The sequence below is a fragment of the Corvus moneduloides genome, chromosome 2 (assembly GCF_009650955.1).
Source record: "Corvus moneduloides isolate bCorMon1 chromosome 2, bCorMon1.pri, whole genome shotgun sequence".
Lineage (NCBI taxonomy): Eukaryota > Metazoa > Chordata > Aves > Passeriformes > Corvidae > Corvus > Corvus moneduloides.
Window position 1 is genome coordinate 66,192,455 of NC_045477.1, and position 26,855 is coordinate 66,219,309.

A 26,855-nucleotide genomic window follows, 5' to 3' on the forward strand; every position below is an offset into this window, starting at 1 on the left:
AAACCCTTGGCTGCATGAAAAAAATGGACAAATGAATGAACAGAAATTTTAATACACCAGTTAATAATCAATGGAAATATTTTAAAACAGCAGTATCTTATATTTTTAATTCACATAATTTATGTTCAGCTGTTATTTATCATATAATTTTGCCATGCATATATTGTCAAATACAAAACAAAGAAATGACAACAGAGGGAGGACAGGAAATAAATAACAGGAGGATTAAATCTCTCTCACAAACTTCTGTAATAATATGTGATTTCCCACAGTTTGGGTGAGGAAAGTCAAAGAAGTTATCTAATGGATTTCAGCTGCAAGGGAGCATTAAGTCTACAGGAACACACAAGATCTAGTCCAAAGTGGGGGAAAAAAAAAGAAAAAAAAATAACACAGGTATCAGGCCCTCAGCATTACCCATTTTTCTTAGAGGTTTATCCCTACTGGTTTGCACCACCTACCAAAGAATATGGCTTAAATGAGCAGAAAGGTTCTGTGATGTAGCAGCTCACCTACAGAAGCAAGACGAGCTTTTGAACAGAGTCATAAAGAAAGAGGATTGGTTTTTTTAACTGTCTTATGTTAATCAATAGTTAACAGAAATACTGAATCAGCTATTTCATCAACTTACTATACCAAAAAAGTTAACTGATTTCAAGACACTAACTTTTACCTTGGGAAGTGCTCCACAAGTTGAACTGAAGTGAGAGGAACTTGCTAATTACACTTAATTCTGAAAGGTGACACCTTTTGTAAATCTTTATTGTGTTTCAGGGTTGGGATAGAACATCAAAAGTGAGAAATCAGAGAGATCAATTAATTTGTAATGATCTGCTGCTTTTTGTAGATCAGAAGGCTCCAAACAGCCCTAAATCTTGGTTTAAAGGCACGTTGACCTATTAATCAAGAAAGGTCAGGTGTCTCAGGATGTCACCTTTTTCAACTACTGATCTGGCAGTGAGAATACATAATAAACTCTTTCATCCTTGAGACTCATAGCAGGTAACTCATGGCTTAAAATGAGTTTGTAAGACCAGAAAGATTTTCTCCAGATTAAGGGACTTCTTTACATTTACAACTAATTTCAGCATAAATTTCTGGTGTCTTTTATAAGTAACCCATATGACTGATTAGGGTTGTGACCTTTTTTCCCAGGATATCAGATTTTATTTTAGTTTATTATAGAATATTTCTTTGCCATTTTCACAACTGTTTTTATATACATCTTTGACACAGAATTGCCTCAACACTGATGGTGCATTTATTAATTAAAAGAAGCAAACAAACCTTGATCACTTAAAATCTTTAAGAAAACTCTTAACAATATTTTACTGCCAACTGAGTAGAATATCAGATGTTACTTGGACTGAAAACTCATAGGCAAGGCACAACTTTTTTCCACATATATTATGCTAGTACACATAGGAGCTGAATAGTCTCGAGAACTGGGTCCATGGGAATCTCATGAGATTTAATAAGACCAAGCGCAAGGGGCTGCACCTGCACTGGGGCAAGCCCTGGTATCAATCCAGGCTGAGGGATGAATGGATAGAGAGCAGCCTTGCTGAGATGGTCTTGGTGATGCTGGTGGATGAGAGGCTGGACACGACCCGATAATGTGCACTTGCAGCGCAGAAAGCCATTAAATGTGTCCTGAGCTGCATCAAAACAGTAGTGACCAGCAGGATGAGGGAGGGGATTCTACCCCTCGACTCTGCTCTGGTGAGACCCCACCTGGAGCACTGCATAAGAACAGCTTTCATTTACAAAGATTCTGGGGAAAAAATGGCAAGATTTCGAATTTTTCCACATGACATTTTAATTTCCTTTTTGACAGATAGCATTGTGCATATATATATATATATACATACTCACATATATGCTTCATAAGTATTATTTCTTTTTAAAAGTTGCAGTTTTAAGCTCTGAATTCTGAAAGAAATAAAATCTCACTTTCAATGAATGATGTATGGTTCACAGCATGGGAAGGACATCAACCTGTTAGAGTGAGTCCAGGGCCACCAAGATGATTAGAGGGGTAGAGCACCTCTCCCATTAGGAAAGATTGAGAGAATTTGGCTTTTTCAGCCTGGAAAAGAGAAGACTTAGGGGTGACTTGATTACTGCCTTCCAGTACCTGCAGGAGCCTACAATAAAGGTGGAGAGGGACTTTTTATATTGTCATGTAGTGATTGGACAAGGGGGAATGGCTTCCAAGTGAAAGAGAGTAGTTTTAAATTAGATATTAGGGAGAAATTTGTTACTGTGAAGGTGGTGAAGAATTGGAACAGGTTGCCCAGAGAAGCTGTGGATGCCTCATCCCAGGAGGTGTTTAAGGCCAAGCTAGATGGAGCTCTGAAAAACCTGGTCTAGTGAAAGGTGTCCCTGCCCACAGTAGGGGGACTGGAACAAGATGATCTTTACAGTCCTTCCAACCCTATGACTCATTGTTTTTAAAAGTGATTAGTTGCTCTGTCGGGGACATTAGCTGATACTCTGTGTGCCTACTAATAGTAAAGCTCTACAGATAGCTCCATACTGATAGCTGCTCCACAGGTCTTCTTGCAGGAGTTAAACTTTCACTGTATGCATACAGAAGGCTCCATGATTTCATAAAATTTTAAGGCTTGCAGAACATATTCTAAGGAATATCCATGCATGCACTTGAAATAATCAGAAAAATTTTGACCGTAAAATCAAGACTGGCATCTTTTCTGAATAAAACACAGCAAAGGAGCAAGCTGTGGAACAGATCAACTGTTTTGGACTACCACTGGTAGTGATTATCTTTGCTGAATACCATGGCAATTTTTTTTGAGAACAACTATGTATTAATGACTACTACTACTAATAATATCCCCAAATAAGCCAAATAGAGAGACAGATGGAATTTTGATAAGAATTTATTAACTCTGAAACAAGAAAGTGTTTTTTATTCTTTACTCAAACATAGCTTTCTTTAATATTAATTATTTATATAACATATAGCTATAAGAGACACCAATAGTCTACACTGTGATGTTTTCTCTTTACATTGAGAGCCACGCCTTTTGAGTTTACATTCTTAACTTTCTTTGTCTTCTTTTAAGTCTTTTATTGTCTCTCTGAAACTTAATCATAAATACAGTAAATGCCTCTATCTCTTGTACTGTACAAACTGCACCACAGTGATACATCTCATTATATCTCTTATGTTGCCACAATGTTTTTAGGAATGGTACACAAATCCGACATCATCATTTCCACCAAACACACAATGTTTACCAGAGCTTTAGTTTTCTTCAGAAACTGCAAGTAATGCACATATCTCAGTTGACAGATTTGATAACAAAGTCAATATTCCAAAACACTTTTTCAATGTGTTTGTGTTCTTGTGCAACTTCTGAAGATACCTGATACTGCAGCCACTATTTTGAACTCCATACTGTTTTGAACCAGTAGAAAGATGAGAAAAAAAAAAAAGAGACACACGAATCTTAGTAATTTCTCAGTATTTGGGAATAGGCATAACAGGCAAAAAATCACAGTGAAGAAGATTAGAGCTGATGAAGATCCATTATGATCCAAATATAAATCAGAGCTCAGTGTTCTTCTCCAGAAGAAAACCCACATATTCAGACAGAGCACACATATTTGATTGTAGAAAGACAACACAATCAACTGTGATACTAAATTTGTGGACTTAATTATTTAATTTGTTCACTGAATCTCCACAAGAAAAAGAGGAAAATAGCTTCCAGGAGAAGAAAAATTTCAGTTTTATCATCTTTGAACTACCAGCAGAAATGTCAGAAACACAGACACAAGGTTTGATGAAAGTATAGAGATAGATCTGTGAAGTCACTAGAGTAAGTGACTGCTTAAGTATCTAGATTTTTTAAAATCCATTTGTCATCCTTTTCTTTTATTCTAGAACTTGTTTGTATAAAATGATGCAATAGAGCATCATTATTAATTGATCTTCACAACCCATTCCTTTATAGAGCCTGGTTTGTTCTAATTCTTGTCTGTGATTTTCAGTCCCTTTTTTGATGGTGAGCTGTCACATCTTCCTGACCCAAGTAATTCTTATATGTTATTTTCTCATCTACCTGATTTTTTTTCTTTATTTTCATATTCTGTATCATTTATCTTCTCCCTCATTTTCATTTTTTTTTAATAATTCAATTTGAAACAGGAATCATTCCCCTAAACATCGATGTCAGAACCAGTTTTTTATTCAGGTTTAAAGCTGACCTATAAAAACATTGCACCCTTCTGGACCACATGATCTAAACCAGACAGGTCACTCAAGGTGTCTCAGAGATTAGCTGGCTGAACAATTCTTTTTGCTTTCTTAAGACACCTCATCCTTGTTTCTTTTACCCTTCAAAGTCCATTTCAGTTACTGCACCTACTTCCAGTCCATAAAGTAATAGCATTAGTATTCTGGTTTAATACAGTAATAAAATATCTCTAGTTGGAAAGGACCCTTAAGGCTCTTAAAACAAAAATAAACCATGTGATTAAGTGCATGATCCAGATGCTCCCTGAACTCTTACCACTTCCCTGGGAAGCCTGTTGGAGTGACTTACCACCCTTCTGCTGAAGAACCTTTTTCTAATATCCAATCTGAACTTCCCCTGACTTCATTCCATTTCCTTGAGCCCTGTCACTGGTCACCAGAGAAATGAGATCAGCACCTCCCCCTCTGCTGCTCCCCTCAAGGAAGCTGTAGACTGTGATGAGGTCATCCCTCAGCCTACTTTTCTGTAGGATGAACAAGACAAGTGACCGCAGTTGCTCTCCTTGTACATTTTTCCTTCAAAACCTTTCACCGCCTTGGATGCCCTCCTCTGGACACACTCCAACAGTCTGATGTCCTTATATTGTGGCTCCCAAAACTGCACACAATACTCTCAGTGAGGCCATACCAGCACAGAGCAGAGAGGGACAATCAACCCTCGATGGGCTGGTGATGTTGTGCCTGGTGCACCCCAGGGCATGGTTGGCCCTTTGCTGCCAGGGCACTGCTGACTCATACTCAACTTGCCAGCAACCCAAACCTCCAAACCAAGATTATCCATCAAGGTTAATATTAAAAGCTTATCTCAATTGCCTTGCTGCTTTCCCTCTGATAGCAGGAATTTTTGCTGTTGTTGTTGTTCTGTCCCAATTGCTGTTGTTCTGTCTCAACCATATTACTTGAATGAATTCTTTTTAAACTCATGGACAGTGGGTTGTACTAAACAACACAGCTCAGATGTAGTGTTTGTGGGAAGTCCCCCAACACTTACAGATATCTGGGAATAACGTAGCACTGTCATACTGCTTTCACTCTGCATTTCCACGTGTATCTGTTACTGACTAGTGCCAGAAAACAAGTCTTCAGACTATATAATGTGCATTTTTCTTCTTTCACTCCCTGCTTCTAGGCTTTCCTTCCTTCTCTGTCTGGTTGTCCTTTCTCTTCTGCCTGGTTCTTTATTCTTTCATCTTGCCTTTCAGCTAAACTTTCTCCATTAACTTTTCCTCATTTTACTAATACTATTTTTTTAACTTTGTCTCTCTATAGTAGCACTCAAAATGCAGTGAAAAAGTTGTTACCACTCCTTAGAGAACTGAAACAGACAAAGCTAATTGCATTTTGTTGAAGGTGTTTCATTAAATTTATCTTCACTTTTCATTCAAATACTTGTAGAAAGAGTTGCATAACCTTACTTACTTACTTTGTTTTATGTGTTATTGGTAATTTCCCAATAGTTCTGTACTACCTCTTCTGCCATGGTAAGAGCCCCCCGTAATCCTTATCTTGAGTATTGGAAAGAAAAAAGTCTATGGTTCTTTGATATTAAGAGAAAACAGAAAATAAAAACTTGGATTTCTCCTTATACACTCAACTATACTTGACTATACTATAACAACCACCAAAGTAATTTCTTGGTTTCTCAACAAGTGCAATGGAAGTCAGAATTGTAACCCAAGGATGTAACTCTCCTTGTACATCTTCTTTGCATTTTCTGTTTTTACTGAATTTTCTGTTTTATTGAATCCAGTCTCTGTTATATGGGAGTGTTTTGTTTTAATTGGAAAGGGGTAGGTAAATTCTATCCTTATTTCACATTTGTTCTTTTTTTGTTTCCTTTCAGCATTGAGTTCTATACTGTTTTGTGCAGCATTACTAATCAAAATGTCTTAAACTACAGTCTGAGTTTAGAGATGCCTCTAACATTTATGCAGTCCTAGATGGAAGTTTTAATGAACCCTCCAGTGCAAATATTAAAGGTCTATCTATCATTTGCAGTGACTTTAGCTCTTTTCTTTGCAGCATTTTTGATGTTTCTTCAGCAGCTGTAGAATATAGCATTTCAAGTACAGTATCTAAAACCAGTATAATTCATCTAAGTTGCCTTCACTCAAAAAAACCAAATCATTTATGGCAAACACATATTCTTAATTTTATGTTGACCCATGGGATTATTGCTTGATTAACAATTTTCATTTACCTTGGAAACACTTGGTGTTCCATGGTTTCCTTGGTGATCATATCACTATAGGTCTGGATAATATTTACTTCCCAGTATTTTTCTGGTTTAGATGACTCTTTCTACCTGCAGTCCAGATTTCTAGATACAACTGTGTTTGGCTGATTGTGAACTGGATAGAAGGAAGTGTCAATTAAAGTGGGTTGGTTTTACTCCTTTGTTTGTTTTGTAGCAGCAATGCCCAAGTTCATCTTATTCCAGCCACTGTAAAACTACAATATGTGTCTTGTCTGAAAAAGGTTATATTCTAAATGGCAGGTACAGAAAATGAGAAAAAAATATATAGCATGCTTCTCCAGAATGAGCGGAGAAACTACAAACTCCACGTTCATAATAAATTAGGATGGATTGCTAATCGTGCAACAGCTTAAATTAAGGGAAGGGAAATTATTATTTTAGCATTCTTTCTCTTTTTAAGGTATTTACATTTTTATATTTAATTGTTACTTATACATGTTATAGCAATATAACAAAAAAAAAGAGGTTTGCTAAATTTTTGAAATTTATTTAAATGTCAGTCACTTTTCCCACTGAAATACCTACTAAAAGGTCTTCCTACTTTCTCAGAATCCTTTCTGGTTCATCACTACAATACTTGGTTGGTTTGTACCTCCTTTTACTATTCCTCCATGCAAAATATTATGCCTGTTTAATGGATTATTAGATCAGACAAATGTAATTTTCAGGTGCTAACAAAAAGTTTAAACACATTATAACTTTATTTAAAGCTGCTTGAGACAACCAAACAACGAAAAGCTGTTGTAATACTTTGTAATTTGAGTTTCTTCCCCCCTTTTTTTTTTCTTGTGAGGAATAAAAATGTGGGGAAAAAAATTTTTAAAAAATTTAAAAAAAAAAAAAATAAACTTATAAAACGGAAACCCCTCAACACTAATGACAAAAATTAACTTGGGGGCATTTGGGCTAGGATCAGAGCTTACCTGACATTCTTTCTACAGAAGTATCAGGCTTTAGAAATCTTATGGCACAGCAATAGCTTCTCCTCTAGAGAAGAAGTTATCTAAACAGATCATCAAATAGCATAATAAAGACTAGTAAAGCAGGAACAAAGAGCAAGCAGTATCAGGAATGAAGCTAAAAATTGTACAGATACTATTTGGGAGATATTTCAGAGATGCACAAGAACCAAAGGCAGTGTAACTATTTTTGGTGTCCTTAACTTCATTTGATGCAATATACAGGAATTTCTTAACTGAGGTTTTACTTTCATAGATTTAGATACATTAAGACTACATAAAATATTTTTCTATGCTTGGTTTTCACACTATTGTTTTGTTTTAATTTGTTCTAAATCAGAGAAAAATGAAGAAAAATACAATTTTCATACTTGTTATTGAAGAATCAGAAAACCAGAGGAAGACTTTCTACAAAGTTATTTTTGTAGTATATTAAAACTATTGCATTTTACAACATTATTCTGTTAAAAAGTAGAGAAAATACATGAGGATCATTATTTTTTAGCAATAATTTTGAGTATTTTGTATTTCTTAATTTGTTACATATTCAGTATACACTATGGCTTGTAATATGTTTTAAGTGGATTTTAAAAGAGTATTCATTTTATCTAGGATCAGATTTTATAAACATATACAGAGGATATTTTACCGAGCTCCTACCTATAATTTAAAAACTCCACAAATACTGCATGTCATTGTACACTGCAAGCAGGCTTTTTTAGATGTTCTCAGGAATGCAAAGTATATATTACCTGGTCTAAACTGCAAAAAACCTTAATTAGAGGAGACACTTCACTGCATCTGCTTCTGACAGGTCTCGGTGTGAAAAAAAGGACCTGTGAAGTATGTTGGCAAACTTGGCTCCAGTGACCATGAGACAAGAAAATTTTAGACACTGCATCCTCAGAGAAGTTAGTAGAATGAACAGCAAATTACAAGCCTGGACTTCAGAAGTGCCTCTTGATGAAATTCAAATGCACAACAGGAGTGCATGGAAAATGAAAGCAGAGATGAATGACATGGGCGATGTGTAGAAACATTGTCCCAACATACAAAAATACAAAGGTCAGGTACAGATGAAGTCAGCAAGGGATTTGATAGTAAAGAAGGGTGTCTGTAAATACCTTGGAAGCAAGTGCAAAATTTTTGAAAGATTTTGTGCACTGCTCTAAAAAGCTTTATTTGGCTTGGCTTGCTTTTTGGTTTTTTTTAGCATGATCTGTTTTGAGGATAAGTTTAAGGTGTAATACTGGAGGAAGCTCTACAATGTCACTGAAAGGCCGCTCTGTCCCATCTGTAATCATGGTAATTGGAGGAGGTTTCTAAAAACTGAGAAAGTCAATTTCTATGTCCATCCTCAAGACGAAAGATGTAGGCACCTATAGACTGGTTTATCTTACCAAGATTATGGAGCAAATTTGCCAGGAACACACATGCTGGATCACTAAAAACAGTGAGGATAATAAAAACTGGAACAGGCTAACAAGAGAGGAACCTCCACAAGAGATGATAGTTAAAAACTAACTGGGTATGACCTCAATGGTCTAATCTAACTGTGCAGTTGACCCTGCTTTGAGCAGGGAGAGTTGGATCTGTAATTTCTAGGATTGTAATGACCACAGTAAAATAAGCAGCTTCCTGTACTTTTCCAGCCACACCTGTCTAAAACAACGTAGAATAAACACTATTAAAAAAACTTTTCCAGTTATTTGAGATTTGGACTTTTGACTGCAGACCACAGAGAAGTCGAAAATTAAATGTAAAGGTGTCTGAAGGTTTAATAAAAATCTAAATAAGATTATGGCTATTATTTAATTGTCAATTTCTATTAGAGCATTTTTCCAGCTCAGGAAGGATTTATATATACTGTAGAATTGAAATGACAAATGTGAAATTAAATTTACTACTAAAAGGTGCGCATCCAAATACGAACAGCTGTATTAAAACTCGTAGGGGAGCTGAACTAAACTAATTAAAAAAACCCATGATTTAAATATTTTAATGAAGGTTCTGTCTGGTTTTACTAGCATTTGGACAATAACTTTGGCTTTGCAGTCTCGTATATTGCACCTTTTTTCTCTTACTTACTGTTGTGGGAGTTGGATTATAGACTGTCCAGCTTCTTTGTTTAACAGGAATAGTCTCTGTTTCCATATTCACTTAGGGCAAAAGGAACTTTGTAAGGTGCAAGTTGCCAAGATGACCTTATAGTATTCCCCTGCACCAGGAAGTCAATTTATGAGTTCAGAAATGCACTGGCTGTTTTTCTGACTTCCTGCTGCAGAACCATAGTCCTGCTCTGAATTTAGTATCTCAGCAGAGAAATCAGGACACAAGCAGGGAATAGATTACCCTTGGTCTGCAGCCTTATGCATCTGCAAAAATACTTGCTCACCTAGAAATTCTGAATTATTCTCTGTATTTTAATCCAAACTCTAGGATCAGATTTTTATTTGCATGCATTAAATGAAAGACTACTGTTGAGACCAAAATCTCAAGGAAGAATAACTACTTTAAACTCTAATTGTTATCTAAAACTAAGTATAGTTTCATAAATACTGGCTGCTTTAATACCAGACAATCTTACAGAATTTTAGAAATTATAATGCAATTTTAAGTTTTAGACCAATAATTATCATTAAAATTAAATATGGTATTTTTCAGTTCATTGAAAGGCACAGGTCATGGGAAGAGAAGAACGTGTTCAGTATTCTACTATAAGTTTCTGAGAGACTGTACAACAGACTTATCAGAGGATCAGGATCTTAAGCTAGAAATGGTGCTGTGTTCAGTGTAGCTATACAGCATCCCATTTCAGAAACTTCCATTCTCTTCACATAAGAACAGCATCACAGCAGGGAGAATTGTCACACTCACCATCAGTTTGCTAGTTGAGTGCTACTTGAACTTTTGAAATCTCTACAAAAAAACCTCACCTTCAAAGCCCCAACCTTCAAATCCACTTTTTTGAGCCACTTACACTCATGTTTAAAGCCAAGAGGGAAGAAGATTAAGGGGCAACAAGAGACACTGTTCTAAGAAATACGCATACCCAAAACAATTTACTTTTGTAATTTCAATATTTCATGCTTATCTCCTACCTGTGTGCAGGTATCTTGCGATCCCCAGCAATGAGGATAACATCACAGAGCTGCTGCTGCTTCAAGTAGCTCTCCATCTTCCTGAAGGTTTGCTCTGCATGGTGAACAGCCTGGTAGAATTCCTCAGAGCTGCACGAATCCATGTCACAGTGGGGTGGCAAGGGGTGGCTGGCTCCTGACAGTCTGTAAAGCACAAGAGAAACTCCATGTTGATAAGATGTGACCATGTGTTGACCTCATCACAGCTTCTAGAACCTGATACAAGTAAATCAATGCATCCTTTCCCTGTTTTCATCACTAGAAATGCAAGGTACAAAAATCTTACTACATTGGGAGAGAAATGGAAAAGTCAATCCTATATTTCCATTGATTCTGAGTGCCTACTCTAGTTCACTTCCTCAAATTCACATTCATTTTATACCACCCAGGAAAGAAAAATAAAATTCTAATTGTCTTAATTTGTAATCAACTGTGATTATTTCCACAATGAAAAACTACAAACCTACTTTTTAACCAGAAGACATACTAATACAAAGTGAATTTAGCCTGCAAAGACAATGACATCTATATTTAAAAGAAAAATAGAAAGAAACGGGAGAAAAATGTAATTTTTTTTCATTATATAGGCATCTATTCCTAGTTCGAATAGTTCAGTGTTGCAGTGGAAAATAAGACAAAGTGTCAGGACAGCCTGACTAGCCTGCCACTAGTCCTTGAGGAAACTAGGAAACTATGCTAGAGTTTCCAAATAGTTCTCAACACAGATGACACCCTCTTCTTTTACAAATATGTAATGAGATGGATTCAAATGAAAGTCTTAAGATTATATATGACTTGTAGTGCTGAAAATTATGGATTTCACAGATGAGGCTGATTTTTTTCTTCAACTAGATACATACAAAACAGTTTACATAATCAATAAAAGAGCAATAGAAGACCTATTTTAGTCCAGCATATGAAACAATATTATAAATTAATTCAAACCAATCTCATTTTATATAGATTCTATTGAAATATAACTATTAAGGAGCGCATAAGAAATGTTGCTTATTTACAGTAATAATACAAGGTTTTTTTCAATCCATACAAAACTCAAGGTTTGGATTCAGTAGGTACTACATTCAAAAAATGGTATTGAAAGACCTGTAAGAAAATGCAGTCTGCATTGCCAGTGCTGGGAAAAAAATTGACAAGTGCATAAACATAATAATTCTTAAAAATCAGAATGAAATGTAGTTTTAAAATAAAAATAATAACCAAAAAAAAACAAAAAACCCAACAAAAACCAACAAAAAACAACAACAACAAAACAACAAAAAACCAACCAACCAAAAAAAACCCAAAACCAAAACCAAACAAAAAAAATTTGAGATATGCTAGCAATTTACTTTTGAATTATGTTTTGTCTGGAAGTGTTCCACATAGTCTCCTACAGTCACTGTACAGGGCTCAACAGGTATAAGGAGGAAGAGCTGGTCCATCTTTCTGTCACAGTAATCACTAGGCTTCACAGCACTCCTTTAAAGTAGCTGGAATCCTGCATAATTGAAGGTGGCATACAGATAATTTCACAGGGAACCAACACAGCTACTTCTGTATCTCACTGCCCCACCACCTATTCTGTGCCATGTACAGGTACTAACTTAAGAGAGTAAGTAAAGTGAAGTTACTTAATTTTAAATTATAACTCAAACTTATTTTAAAATAAGCAAACTCACTTTTGTAACATTAAGTTGGATAATGAAAAATTATCATTTGGTTTAAATTAATTGATATTTTTATTTTCATGCTGCAAAGGTTACAATTTGCATGAGCCTGTCTATAGGAAACTGAACTGGCAAAATGGTATTAAACATGATTCCTCACCAGAAACAGTTATAAAGTGGTGATTTAGAAAGAAACATTTGTTTAATTCTGTTATAGCTAATCTTGTTATATTGTCAAGTACTTTATGCCAGATATTTCCTCCTGGATAAAACAAACACATTCATTCTGTGAGTGACATAATTTGCTTATGTGTTTCTATCTAATCTGGACTCCAACCATGTTGATCAGAAATCCAAGTTTATTTCCACATCTTTGGTTGATTAACAGATGCTTTGCCATAAAACTAATGATAGAGCTAAGCTCATTAGAATGGGCAGTAGGCAGCTATTTCAGCTTTTCTTTTTTTTTTCCCATTTAACTTTGATTGCAGCCATACACAGATTTCTTTAGTTTTATTGCTGGAGAATTAGAATGTCAAGTAATTTACAAGAAATAAATTAATGCCTAATAAATGAGGTTGATAGGTTTAAACAGACCCATTTCTTCGTGTCCTCTGGGGAATTTAGAAGTGACAACAACAGCAATTCTGAGAGAGGAAAGTAACAGGAATGAGCAGATCTTAATGGGTTCATACTGTTTGTTATTTCAGAAGATAGGTCTAGGTCAGCTTACATTTGAACAGATAGGATACTAGTCCTGAATCTTTTTGGCAATTCAAAATGCTGTCTTTTCCAGGTCAGAAAAAATACCCCAATTAATTTATGCTTGTCCTGTGAAGTAAGATTGGACTGTAATAACCTTAGTCTATTTTGTTCTTGAATTGCTAGGTAGTGTTTGCCACTAATTTGGCTTTCTTTCCTGCTAGCCATTTATAAGCAACACTTTCTACCCTCTAACTCAGTATATCTGTGACTTAGCAAGTCAGCAACTGACTGCTCAAATGCAAGCCACCAAAGACACAGCATATTTTAAATATTATCATGAAAAATAGCAAGCAATAAGCTTAGTAGAAGACAGTAAATTAATATTTTATTTATTTTCTAAGAAAGCCCAGATAAAAAGCCTGCTTCTCATCCTATTCAGGCTCTATCTCTGTCTCATTACAAATGCTCTGTCTGCATAATCAATGCTTTAAATTCAGATAGCAACTTGTTAAAGTAGGAATTAGTTAAAGCAAACACCATTTATTACCAATTACCATTTTGTGAAAGGCATATATAGGTACTCAGGGCCAATTAGCAATATGAAAATCACATTTTATCTTTGCATATATTGGTCTTGTTTAGGTGCAAGCAAATGGAACCACAAATGGAGTGAAAGGCTTGTTGATTGCATTCAGCAGCAACTCCAACACAAATTTGATTGAATATGCCCTGAGTCTTTCAAAACCCTTTTTAGCATTTGTGTACCTCAAAATCCTGTAATCAGTGAACTGGACAGACTCCAGGTAGAATTTTTCCATAATCTTCCTCAGATGGCAAGTGCAGAGCCTGAACTCAGTGTGGAAATTTCAAACATTTGGGACTTGTCCAGACTAAAACACTTTATCTGTAAACAACTTAGTTTATGGTACAGAAATAAGGAAACCAAACCTTTCTCAAGATTACAGCAATTATACTGAAGGGTGATACTGCAGCATGAGAATATTAAATGGCTCACAAAAATTACCAACATTGCAAATAACCAATAATCTTAAATGCTTTTCTATGAAATGGTAAGCCAGAGTGCATAGGGCATAATTAAAAAAAAGAAAAAGGGGGAAAAAAATTTCACTGCTAAGAATAGCATCCCAACCTTAAAAGAGAAATGATTTAAGAGCGCAAAGGTGTAGAGAAAAATCCAGTCTTTGAGCCATCCCAGATCTTAAAATAGTGTAAACAGAAAAAAACCCTTAGAGAATCTAAAACATCTGATGCCACAATGCTCCTCTTTTAATAGAAAAAACCCACTGGTTTGAACAAGAATAGAGAAATGAAAACCTTTAGTATACAGTAATGTCGGCGAGGAGTTAAAGAGAAAATGCCAGGGAAAAAGGGACTTCACACACAGATTTAGCTACCTATATCTTTCTTGTTAAGTAAATAATAAAATCAGTAGGTAAACCATATCCTGAACAAAAGAATAAAAAAGAAGTATTTTGAAATAGAGAATTCATATGATTTGAAACTATACCACATTTCTCTGTGTAAACAGAGGCTTAGATTTAGAAATGTTTCATTCTGGAAATATTCATAGAAGTGCAGAAAAAAACAGATTCATATCACTGTGTATAGCAGAAAACTTTACAGAGTACTTAGGTATTTTAAATACTCAATTTGAATACATTTATTCTTCATGCCACTGAAGCCCTGGCTCCAAATAAAGAACTCTTTAACCAGAAAATGTCATATAATTTCATCATTACTGGAATATTAAATCCTGCTGTATTTAACTTGTTTTTTCAGTTTTCACTTATGCAGTATTGATCATGCAAACTTATTCAAAACCTGTTCAATTTAATTTAGTGTATATTATCGGGTACATATCCAAAATACATACTCAAAATATATTCAGTTTTTCAGTGGAAAAAAACATTGCTTTGCTATTTATAACTTGCAAAACTAGAAGAAGTACTCCATAAGAGTGAAAAAAAATCTTCACACAATTCATTCTCTAAAAATTACTTATTGAATGCTTAGAAATCAATAGCCTGTGGAATTGCACCATCTAAGATGGACTGTCAGAAGTCATGGCTCTCATTAGCGATCACTTGCAAAAAGGCAAGAGGGAGTTTTATAAAGACTTTAAACAGTTTTCTTACTGCAACAGCAAGGCTAAAGTTCTGTTTGAGAACAAAAGCTATCCTTTTCACTCTGCTACCAGCAAACGTATCTGCAGCTACAGGCTCTGCCCAGTTTCAGCAGGTAGAACTGCCAGATAAAAAAAAAAAAATCAGAATTTCAAATAGGACTTTTTAGTTTCACCAGTTTCACCCAGAGATGTATTGCTGATGTCTCAGAGATTCTTTTTCTCTGTAAAATAATAATAATAATGATAAAAAAATTAAAGAGTCCAATACACATTATAAACTCTTCGTTCTACAGATAAATCTGTATAATGTATACTTTACAATGGTGTTTCCTCCTAAATGCAATTTGTGAATCAAGATACTTGTAATGTAACTCATTCTTTGGACACCATAAGGCATCATACAGTCATAGGACATCTGTATGCCCAGCAAAAATGCTCCATTGTTCTGTATTCCTGTACATCTTAAGAGCATTACCAGACACAAAATGCCAGCTACCAGTTTATTGTGTGATCTCAGACTAATTGTTTGAGGAGCTCTTCAGAAACACGGGAAGGACAGCGAGGAGGGACTACTGCACTACAGCAAACTGCTTCAATAGAGAAGAAATATTTGCCTTGTTCAGTGGCTGTATTGGGTTTGCGTGGCCAGGTTTTGTTAGTGGGGGTGGGGCACAGGGAGAGGGCTTCTGTGAGAAGCTGCCAGAAGCTTCCTCCATGTCCAGCAAAGCCAATGCCAGACAGCTTTAAGATGGATATGCTTCTGGACAAGGCTGGGCAAATAAGAAACAGTAGTAAAACCTCTGTGATAATATATTTAAGAAGGAAAAAAGTTATTGCACATATGTGATTGCAGCCACAGAAGAGCAGAGTGAGAACATGTGGAAGCAACAGCCTTGCAGACACTCCAGCCAGTGGAGAAGGAGGGGGAGAAGGTGTTCCAGGCACTGAAGCTGAGATTCCCCTGCAGCCGGTGGTGCAGCCCATGGAGAGGCAGCTGTGCCCCTGCAGCCCATGGAGGACCACAGGGATGCAGAGATCCACCTGCAGCCCATGGAGGAGCCCCACACCAGAGCAGGTGGATGCCCGAGACGTGGCTGTGAACTTGTGGGAGCCCCGTGCTACACCAGGGCACTGGCAGGGACCTGCAGACCTATGGAGAGAGTTCATGCTGGAGCAGATTTTCTTTGGTAAGACTTGTGACCCTCTGGGGGACACATGCTGGAGTAGCCTATGCCTGAAGCACTGCAACTTGTGGAAGAGTGAGCTGCTTGCAGCAGTTCATGAAGAACTGTTGCCTGTGGGATGGACTTATGTTGGAGAATTTCACGGAGAACTGTCTCCCAGGAAAGAGACCGCACGCTGGAGCAGTGGAGACTCCTCCCTGAGAAGTGTCAGGAACAATGTGTGATGCACTGACTGTAACCCCCATTTCCCATTCTCCCTGCACTGCTGCATGGGAGGAGGTAGAGCTTGGGAAGGAGTGAGGGGTGGGGGAAAAGTGCTTTTTAGATTTACTTTACTTCTCATTATCCTGCTCTGACTTTGTTAGTAATAATTTCAATTAATATCCCCAAGCAGAGCTTGTTTTGCCCTTGATGGTATTCAGTGAGTGATCTCTGCCAGTTTTTATCTCAACCCATGAACCCTTCACTATATTTTCTCTGCCCTGTCCAGTTGCAGAGGGGAGTGATAGCATGGCTTTGGTGGGTGTCTGATGTCCACCCAGGGTCAACCCACTACAGTATCTGACAGGAGAAAAAAGCAGAAGTATGATTAGAGAAGGAAGTCTTTGTTGGCAGCATGATTTTTCCAGGTTACTAATAAAATATACAAAGCTAGGCATCTGTTTTAGTTCAATTCAAAATACTCTCAGTTGGATTTTTTCTTATCTATGATCCTTCACCAGATAATGACCTAACCTAAGCTACAAGCACAGACCTCTCTTGTCAGTGGTGATAAACCAACACATAAAATTCCATAGCCTCCTGAAATACTTGGGTTTTTTAGATTTCAGTTGTTTTTAAAATGTCTTATTTTTGCCTTTATGTGTTGTAAAAATAAAATGTTAAATAAAATTAATTCAAATAATGATAAATTACTAAAAAATCTCATTATTCTAAAAGCAATTACTTACAGAATTCAGTAATATTGATGACAAATTTTTTAGCTTCCCTCAGTCTTCCCCTAGTTTTTTCCAGAATTTATTACTTTTATTGATGAAATGAGTTTGTTCCATGTCCTATGCCCTAGGAACCACTTAAACTGTTAGGATGTGTGGCTGGTTCTTTAAGTGTTCAATTGATCCTTTATCTCTTTGTACTTTCTCACCTTTTACCCTTTACAGTCTTCTAAACAGCTACTTCAAGATTCCTATCTCCTCTCCTCTTTCTCCACAGTCCAGTGTCCAGACTTAAAAATAGCACTAGCTTTTGCTCACCTCCACTAGTACTCCTACCAATATTGTGCTCTATTTTCTGTCAGTATTACTTTCAGCATCTCTCTCCAATACTTACAGCTCCCAGCAATTTAGATTCCAGGGAGGAACAACTAAATGGGCTCAGCAGTCCAACACTGCCTTGGCTGATATTCAAAAGATGGAATTTCCAAATAAAGATTGAGAGTGAGCAGCAGCAATCATCAACAGAGTCATTTCAAACTTTGAAAAAGGAACTAAAATATCATAATATAATACTTGCAGAAAAATTAAATATATGTAAAATTTGAAGTTTGCTGGTTCTGTGGTTTTTAATTAAGTCAAATGTTGGGGGCTTTGGATGGTGGGGCTTTTTTTCTTCAACAGACAGAAAAATGCCACATTGTAATGCTTTTATTTGACAAGGTTAAAAAATTTCATTTTGATAATGTTTTACATTACAACTATAAACTGTCTTAAAAGACATACCAAAATACTTATCTCATAAGGAAAGCTTTTATCAACTTTATTCACTTATGAATTTTCACAAAGATGTTATACATAAAAGTATGCTGATGCAGAAGTTTCCAACTGAAAATGTACAGGTCTGTACTACTAATGGGGATGTTTACTTTCCAATTTATTTATTCTGAGAGGTAAAATGAAAGGTTGCCCAGACAGAAATGGTGCCATTACTGAGAAAATATCCATTTTATACAACCCTTCCAGTCAAAAAAGTTTTTAGCAACTGTTTTGCTCAAGTTATGCAAAAGTCCTCAAAGCATGCTTTTAGTAAAGAGTAAGTCTGTGGAACTGACTTCATTTAGTTTCACATATGATAATTGATTCAATTTGGTCTTTCAGTATTAGTTTTGTATTTTGGATGGGGTTTTTGTTTGTGTGTGTGTTTTTGTTTCATTTTAATTCAGAATTTCAGATCTCATTTTAACAGCTCTTGAGACATCTAATGAATAAGATGACTAGAGACATCACTCAAAAATCACCATCACAGGCAAAAAAGAGTCAACTTGGTGAAATTAATTTAATTCACTAACAATCACAAGAGCAGGATAATGAGAAATAAACACGTATCTTAAAACACCTTCCCCAATGATTCCCTTTTTCTGGGCTCAACTTTCCTCACAATTTCTCTACCTTCTCCCCCTCAGCAGCACAGGGAGATGGGGAATGGGGGTTGTAGTAAGTTCATCACACTTTGCCACTCCATCCTCCTCAGGGGGAGGACTCCTTACACTCTTGCCCTGCTCCAGCGTGGGTCCCTTCCACAGGGTGCAGTCCTTCAAGAGCTTTCAGTATGGATCCCCCATACTACCTACCAGGAAATCTGCTCCAGCGTGGGCTCCTCTCTCCATGGGTCCACAGGTCCTGCCAGGAGCCTGCTCCAGCACAGGCTTCCCACAGAGTCACAGCCTCCTTCAGTCATCCACCTGCTCCAGCCTGAGGTCCTCCATGGGCTGTAAGTGGATCTCTGCTCTACCATGGTCTCCCATGGGCTGCAGGGACACAGCTGCCTCAACATGGTCTGTACCACAGGCTGCAGGGGAATCAGCTCCAGTGCCTGGAGCACCTCCTCCCACTCCTGCACTGACCTTGGCATCTGCGGGGTTGTTTCTCTCACATGTTCTCACTTTTTATTTTTCCCTGAAAATCCAAAATCTCCAAATCATGACTAAAAAATGATAAATAAAAATAAAAATTAAACTGAAAGTAAAAGAATTTCTTTTCCTGATAGCTGAGTTGCCTCATAGGATCTAAGACATTGAATACTTTGTTCTGTGTTCTTGTGTTCTTCACAACATTCACCAAACAAAGGAACATGTTTATTTTTTTAAATTCTTTTTCAAATCTACTCATTGTTTCTTACAGTGTCTTTGAAACATAACTAAGATCTCTTAGTGTTTCTTCTCATCATGTAAAAACACAACAATTTACTGTAGTGTAACACAGCCAAAAATTCTTTCATATCTAAAATCATTCTCATCCTTTCTGAAACTCATTTCAACACAAAGATGATCATTTTATAAACCCTATTTCAAGTTCCAAACACTTCTTAAAATCCAGAAAAAACTGTTGAAGGAAGGCTGATTTTTTAAGGCTCATTATGCTGGTTGTGCCAGGCACCTGACAGCTACAGTAATAATGGTACCACTACAAACCTCTGTCACAAGTTAGCAGCCATCACTTCCTTGACAAATTACACTTTCTGCTCCCCACCCCTTATCTTTGACCTATTCTGCCTCTAAATAGTCTTGCTATGCAACAGCAAAAGATGCTGGTTGAACTGCTCTCTCCCACACAGAGCTAATGCTACATGCACTGCTTTTTCAGCTGCCCAAATAGAGGCAGCAGTTTGTTCCAGGTGTTCCTGGAAAACCGATGATTAACTAAAATGAACAGAGGTCTCCTAGCTACACACAGTCATATTTTAATGACTTGGACACATACTGATATATTTTACACATTCACATTGCTAACAGAACTTTTTATCATATTGGATCTTGCTGTATGAATTTATTTTTTGTGCCACGGAGGATACAAAAAACAAAGAGTCTACAAAAGCCCTGCAAACAGATCCTAGGTGCCTGTAAACCTACACTATTGTGAAGTTACAGGTCTGTACTACTAATGGAGACATTTACTTTCCAATTTATGTATTCTGAGAGGTAAAATGAAAGATAGCCCAGACAGAAATGATGCCATTACCAAGAAAATATCCATTTTATATACCCCTTCAAGTCAAAAAAGTTTTTAGCAACTGTTTTGCTCATGCTATGCAAAATTCCCCAAAGCATGCTTTAAGTAAAATGCTAGTTTAGTAAAAAACAAGTTGCTTCCTGAAAGGACGCAACCTGTTCTTCCTGAAAACACAATCCAGAAAAGACGTCACAGGAAACCTCAATTTTTAAAGACATACACTGTTGGAGAACAACCAAGAACAACAACCACCTTTCCTTAAGTTACTGGCAGCAGTATTTCTCTACTTCTAGCACAAGAGTGAAGCGAGCCTGCTTCATTAGAGTACAACCCAGCTGCTCAGCTTTCCTTCCCTCTTTGCTTTTATTATCATAGAAGTAGACAAAATTCCTACAGGAAGGAAACAACTTTCCTGAAAGGAAACAACTTTTCTTTAGATCAGGAGCAAGCTTCTTTTAGAAGTAAGTAAGGTTCTTTCTTCAGATAGGCCTTCTTTCTCCATTCTTCCCCAATCCATCAAAATCATTGCCCTCATTCACCATGTTCAATTAATGAAGATTTTGACTCTGAGTTGAAAAAAAATATGTATATAACTGTGCCACTGCAAAAATGAAATCCCTTACATTTGTGAGACCGCTTGCTTCTCATTAAAAAAAAACAATAAACCAACAAAAGTTGATTTATTGTCTTCCAAGCCTCTTATGCTCTTATGGCAAATAAATACATAAAACAGGAAAGTGTCCTGCATTCATCACAGGCATCAAGTATTCACAATGCATTCACAGTCTATTAATATTTTAATTACCCAGTTGGTAATGCAATGGGGATACACTACCTCCATTATGAAGACAGACTGACACCATAAAACTTTTTTAATACTCTGGTTAAGTATTTTCTAGGATTTTATGATTCCCCATTTCTACCAATCGAAAGTTGAATTGAAATTATTATTAGGACTCAGAAATTCAAAACTTATTTTAAGCTAACCTCAACTTACCTACAGAAGTGGAAGTCCTCTCAGCGGGAGTTATCATCTGGGAAGCCTGAGACAAAGGGTAAAAACTGTACAGGAGGCTGCTATTACTGGCCTGTTAAATGCAAGGGGTTAGAGATGTATTTCCCTGTCTTCTTGAAGATTTAAAGTGCTCATGACGTCTATTCATTCCTCTGCCTGACAAGCAGCCACAAGCAGACAGATGCAGGAAGAAAACCAAGTGGTAGATGCCACAATGAAAATGAGAGAAATTCCTTTTCCTTTCTTAATAGCTCAAAAAATTCATGGCGATGTATTGTGTACCACTGTGCACTATCAGCTGAGCACTGCTAGCAAAAACACAGACTTCACGCTCTCTCAAAGCAGACTTTCAGTTTCCTTGATGCCCAGTTGTTAATCCATCTTATTCCAGATGACAAACTGCACCAAGCCTTTGTGGTTTACTTAAGTGGTCAAACATAACATAACATAACGTAACATAACATAAGTAGTTCTCCTATATCATTTAAGTATCACCACTCAGCATTTATGCATGTACTTCCAAACAGAATGAGATTTTTACAAACATACACACTAAAGATTGTACATTCGGAAACTGATGAAGGCAACACCACACACAGGAGAGTTTTCTAAGGTACTATGGAGGAAAACTCCCATAGCTTTCAGACAGCTCTGGCTATAATTCCATTAGCAGCTGTTATCAGTAGTGTATAATTCTCCAAGAACTGCCATTTTAAAACTTCATAAAATCAGTACCATTGCCACTGACATAGCAGCTTTCTTCTATCCCATGCTACTCAGAATAATGCAGCTTCAGATTATAAAACAGCAGTGCTGGATTTACTAGTGAGACCCCTAAGATAGAGCTGCTTTTGCTTCCTTCTGTAACAGTGCCCTATTTTCTGAATGGATGGCCTGCATTATGCCTAAGAGAGATGCTTGTGTCATGTGTTAACTATCTTGTCATGACAAATGGCCATATCTATATGGATAAACCAAGTAAATTAGCTCATTCAGAGTGTGTGCACAAATACATACAAGGATGCAGATCGCTTTTTTATTAAGAGACATTTTCTTCCAGCATTTCATTTGTGATATAGGGACTTTATATAAATAGAAGTTATATATGTGAGTGATGGCAATGACATTCAAAAAAGGATAAGCAAATATTTTATGAATATTGTGCTTAGTATACATTTCAATAAAATTTCATTGTGCTACTATATTATGTGCTGATATTCCACAGCATAGGTAGCATGTCAGAGCTTAAAACACATTATGACTGTAATGGAAATCACGTCAAGGACCGCTGGAAGCTGAATCTTTAAAATTCCCAGATTAAAATTCTAGTTCAGTTAAGTACTGCACTTGGTGAGGTGGGAGATCACAACACACATGCGTGCACACGCTGCCCTTCAGTAAACCGTATGAATGATTCAACCCATGCCCTGTTGCAAGACAAGCTTTTATGGAGCCTGCACAGCATTCAGTGGAAAGCAGCATACAATCTCTTCCTGCTATTTGTTACAGATCTATCAAGTGTCATATATCTTTCGGCGACTCTCACAAATTTCACAGCATCTGTAAATCAGTGAGAAGGGTATGTCTGAAATACAGAAATAAATTGTAGGTGAATTTGCTCTGATGTTTTGAAGTGTCAGTACATTTTTTTGCTAATTCTGAAAACAGCAATTAAAATTGACAATTTGGTGAATCCTGTCTAAGATTAATTTGATGGTTTCAGTTTCTATGCTGCAGGATCACTACAACACTGTGCATTTAACTCACAAGCAATTAAAGACTACGTATTTCATAATAGCTACCACTCATTAACCCAGCACAAACCCGAGCTGTGTTCTTCATCCTACGATCAATATGAAAAACATCTAATGAATTTTTCATATGCATGCATGGTAGCACAAACACCTAGCCATTAATAGTGCTTTTGTCTACCACAGTATTTTTAAAATTACTATCTAGAGAGGCTGAAATCAGGCAATAAGAGTGATATGCTAGACTGAATTAAATAAAAGGTAAGTACACACACATCCACGTTAAATACTGCCCTTAATTTGCAAACTTGTAGGTATGGAACCTCCAGTCAAAACCTCAATATTATGTGCAGAGAGAGCTACAGAACAGCCTGTAGCATAATTAATGCTTACCTCATAGAACTGAAAAAAACTCCCAACATTATTTTTCTCACGTTACTGCTTGTGATTGAAATTGGTTTTTTTATTATTATTTATACAAAGTGTGACACAAACATAAAAGGAAAACGTAGAATTTAGATTTTTTTTCTTTTTCCATTAGGGGAAAGTTATTTTCTTGTACCCCTCCGCCTTTTGCTTAATTTTTCTTGAAAGATGAAGTATCTGAAATACTTTTATTTTCTCCTTCATAGATCAGTCTGTAAAACCCAAAGTAAAACCTTTCCCTGAAGGAGGAACCAAGAGCAGAGCATTAGTGCTCTGACCACAGAATTAACTGCAAATAGCACAAAGAAGCCAGACCTTTGTGATCAGCCATTTTGCACTTTTTTTTCCTCATATCTTTAAAGAGATACAGATTTGAGACAGCCTGCCTGCTACTCTGACACAGGTGGGGGTACTTCCAGAAATACACATGAAAAGAAAGCAAGATATAAAGAAAGGTATATCTTCTTTTCACCTGCCCTAAATTGGCTAGTTTATGAGGACTCTAAGTGTGATGGCTTTTATGGATCTCCATTTTGTGGTACTTAGCCTTTTGCATTAAACATTTAAGGAACCTGATCTTTCATCATCAGTGCTTAGGCATTTCACTACTTAACATTGCAGCAACAGTCGCCTTTGGAAGCTGAGCCCCAGTGATGACAAAAGGAATGTCTATATTTCCAAACAACTATGTTTCCACCTGCATTCAGTATAATGCAGCAGTGGTGCATGCGAACAGGCGTGTCCAGGAGTATTTTGGAACAACACTGATTGCTGCTTATGCTTCCCATTTTTTCTTAGGCTATAGTATCACAGCAATTGTTTTGAGGCCATTCTCCTTCTTTTTCCTTCCCACTTTATATTTAGATAGAGAACAAGAGAAACAACTTGCGGGTCATATAGATAGAGATAAAACCTATTCACATCTTTTGCATTTCTTTGATGACTGGACATAAAAGAAATTGTACAAATTCCCTTATAATCTCAGGACAGCTTTAAAGCATGGTAGTAACAATTATTTGGCTGTATTTTACCTTTAATCCATATGGAATATTCATATGCTTGTCAAGTGTTTTAAAAATACCCACTTCTATTATAAAATACGTAATCCCTTAAATTCTCAGGTCTACAGAATTGTACGCATGCACTTCCGACTGGCTTCAGTGAACCTCACACCATTTCAAAAGTAAGAAGTACTGACTAGAATAGGATTTATTTTAATCAGGCTCATTATAAACCAGGCTAATTTATACTGTCACTGCTTGCATCTCAAAAAGTGCCTGCTTCGTCAAGTCTCAAGTCTACTTGATTTTTTTCTTGCATGTACTTGCTCTTGCTTTCTCAATGCGTGCTTTCTAATGCCAAGCTAATTTCAGTGCATATGGACTAATCTGCAGAGCCTTGCATTCCCTGACTATCTGAATCAAACTCTGTCTGCGTAGAATAGTGTAGCTGTGAATTATATTGCTATTCAAATAGCAGTTAACACCTGTGATGGATAGGTTTTTTTACACTTATTTCTTCAACTTTGAAATTTTATTTTAAAAATAAAATTCTAGTCCAAGTATACTTGAAAAGACAAAAAATTAAAGTTCATATCAGTCATTAAGAAAATATTTTAAAATATTACATCTTTAAGAACATCTCCAACCTTTACAAAGCTATCAAATAGCATAAAGATATGATTGCCAAAGCCAAATTCTGAATAATTTCTCAAACTTTTTAGATCATTCATGAATCAATTAAATGGTTTTATCATAGGTTATTCATTCAACATAATTAATGTGATATCCATCAGACCCAGTATCTCAGGAAACATACTTAAAAATGACCACTGATTTTAGAATATATCTTTACTTATTTCTATAGTTACACAACTTATTAAAAGAAAAATATCTGAAATTTTGCAATAATATCTTATAATTATAAGTCATGAATGTTCTCTTCATCACAATACTAGCTATTAAAATGCATTGCATTAATAAGATTCTATTATAAAATGTTATAAAATATAGCAGTGCATTTGAATATTATAACTTGCTAGTCTTTCTTGAGCAATCTAATATTCAAAGGAAATGGGAAGATTAATATAAAAACAGAGAACAGAAATGTACTTCTAATCAACCCACTTTAAAAATATCTGTAACACTGTTTATGTCTGCACCCAAGACTAGAAAGAAAGATTTTCATTGATTTCTTTGTCATTCTTTGGATGAAATGCAAATACAGTAGAAAACATCTGAATGCCTTAAAAATAAATAAATAAATAGATAAATAAATAAAGTACAAAGGCAAATTATTTCTTAAGCTAGAAAGAATGTAGACATTACTTGAATTCATTAATAAATGACATTTTAATGCCTATTTAGATGAAAGTAATCCTACTTAGACAAAAATGTTCTAAGAATATATTTAGTGCTGTTCCTTCACATGACTCAGAAGGCATAGAAAGTCCTGCCTACTGCAAAGAGCATGTTTCTTATGCCTCACTCTTGAGCAATAATACCAACATCCCTCTGGGATTAAACAGCCAAAAATAATGAAGAATGTAATTAAGTAGGTACCACAGTCTTTTAGATCCATATTTAGAATTTTTGTTTTTACTATATCAGTTCAAATGGAAGTTATGAATGTATGCATATATACAGTCTTCACCTGTGTTTTCTAGTAACTTTCAAAAGTGTCAAATTAAATAAAATCAAAACAAATTAAAACAAATTAAATATTTGAAAAGTGAAAAACTGTTTTTCCATAAAGATAAGATATATAGAATTATATAAAATTTGCTTTTCAACAAATCAAACACAGTAATCTATAGAACAGCAATATAGAGGCTCAACTAAGTTGCTTCTTCAATCACTTTAGAGCTAGTCCAGCTACAGACATACTAGTATTATAAAACTGAATTTATTACAATTACTTCACATCAGTGCAACAAAACCAGTCGTATTTCATGCCTGACCTCACCATTTTTCATATAGAACCCAAATGAATATGTTAGCATAGGGTATCTGAGAAACCTTTCAGTCTGTAAGGTTATTGGGACTGTTCACTTCTGTCCTTAAATTTGAATAGCTCTAGAGCAATCTCATGTCAGCAAAACTGACATGGTGGGTTTATGTCCTCAGGGTTTGTTGCTGTGTGTCAAAATTTTTGCTACCAGAGTGTTCCTCCATATCAGAAGTCTAAAGGGGAGGGAAGAAGTAAATTAACAGGAAATTCTGCCCTTAATTTAAACAATTAAATAAAATTAAAACAAGAAAATTGAAGAAACAGAACAAAACCCCCAACTATAGGTAATTGATCACATCTAAAACATTTTCAATAGCTCTATGATTTGTACAGACTGTCTAGTCTGTGCACTGCCCTGGTAGGTTCA

At 36.1% G+C, this 26,855-nt stretch overlaps 1 protein-coding gene across 2 annotated transcripts in view; it reads right to left on the reverse strand.

Moving 5' to 3' along the window:
- The window catches only part of KLHL1 (kelch like family member 1), a 196,988-nt gene that overhangs the window by 126,604 nt on the left and 43,529 nt on the right, over positions 1 to 26,855 (reverse strand). For both annotated transcript variants that reach the window (XM_032099888.1, XM_032099889.1), the window contains exon 2: positions 10,603 to 10,785. In XM_032099888.1, coding sequence (XP_031955779.1) covers positions 10,603 to 10,785 — 183 coding nt within the window. The remainder of the gene's footprint in view (positions 1 to 10,602; positions 10,786 to 26,855) is intronic.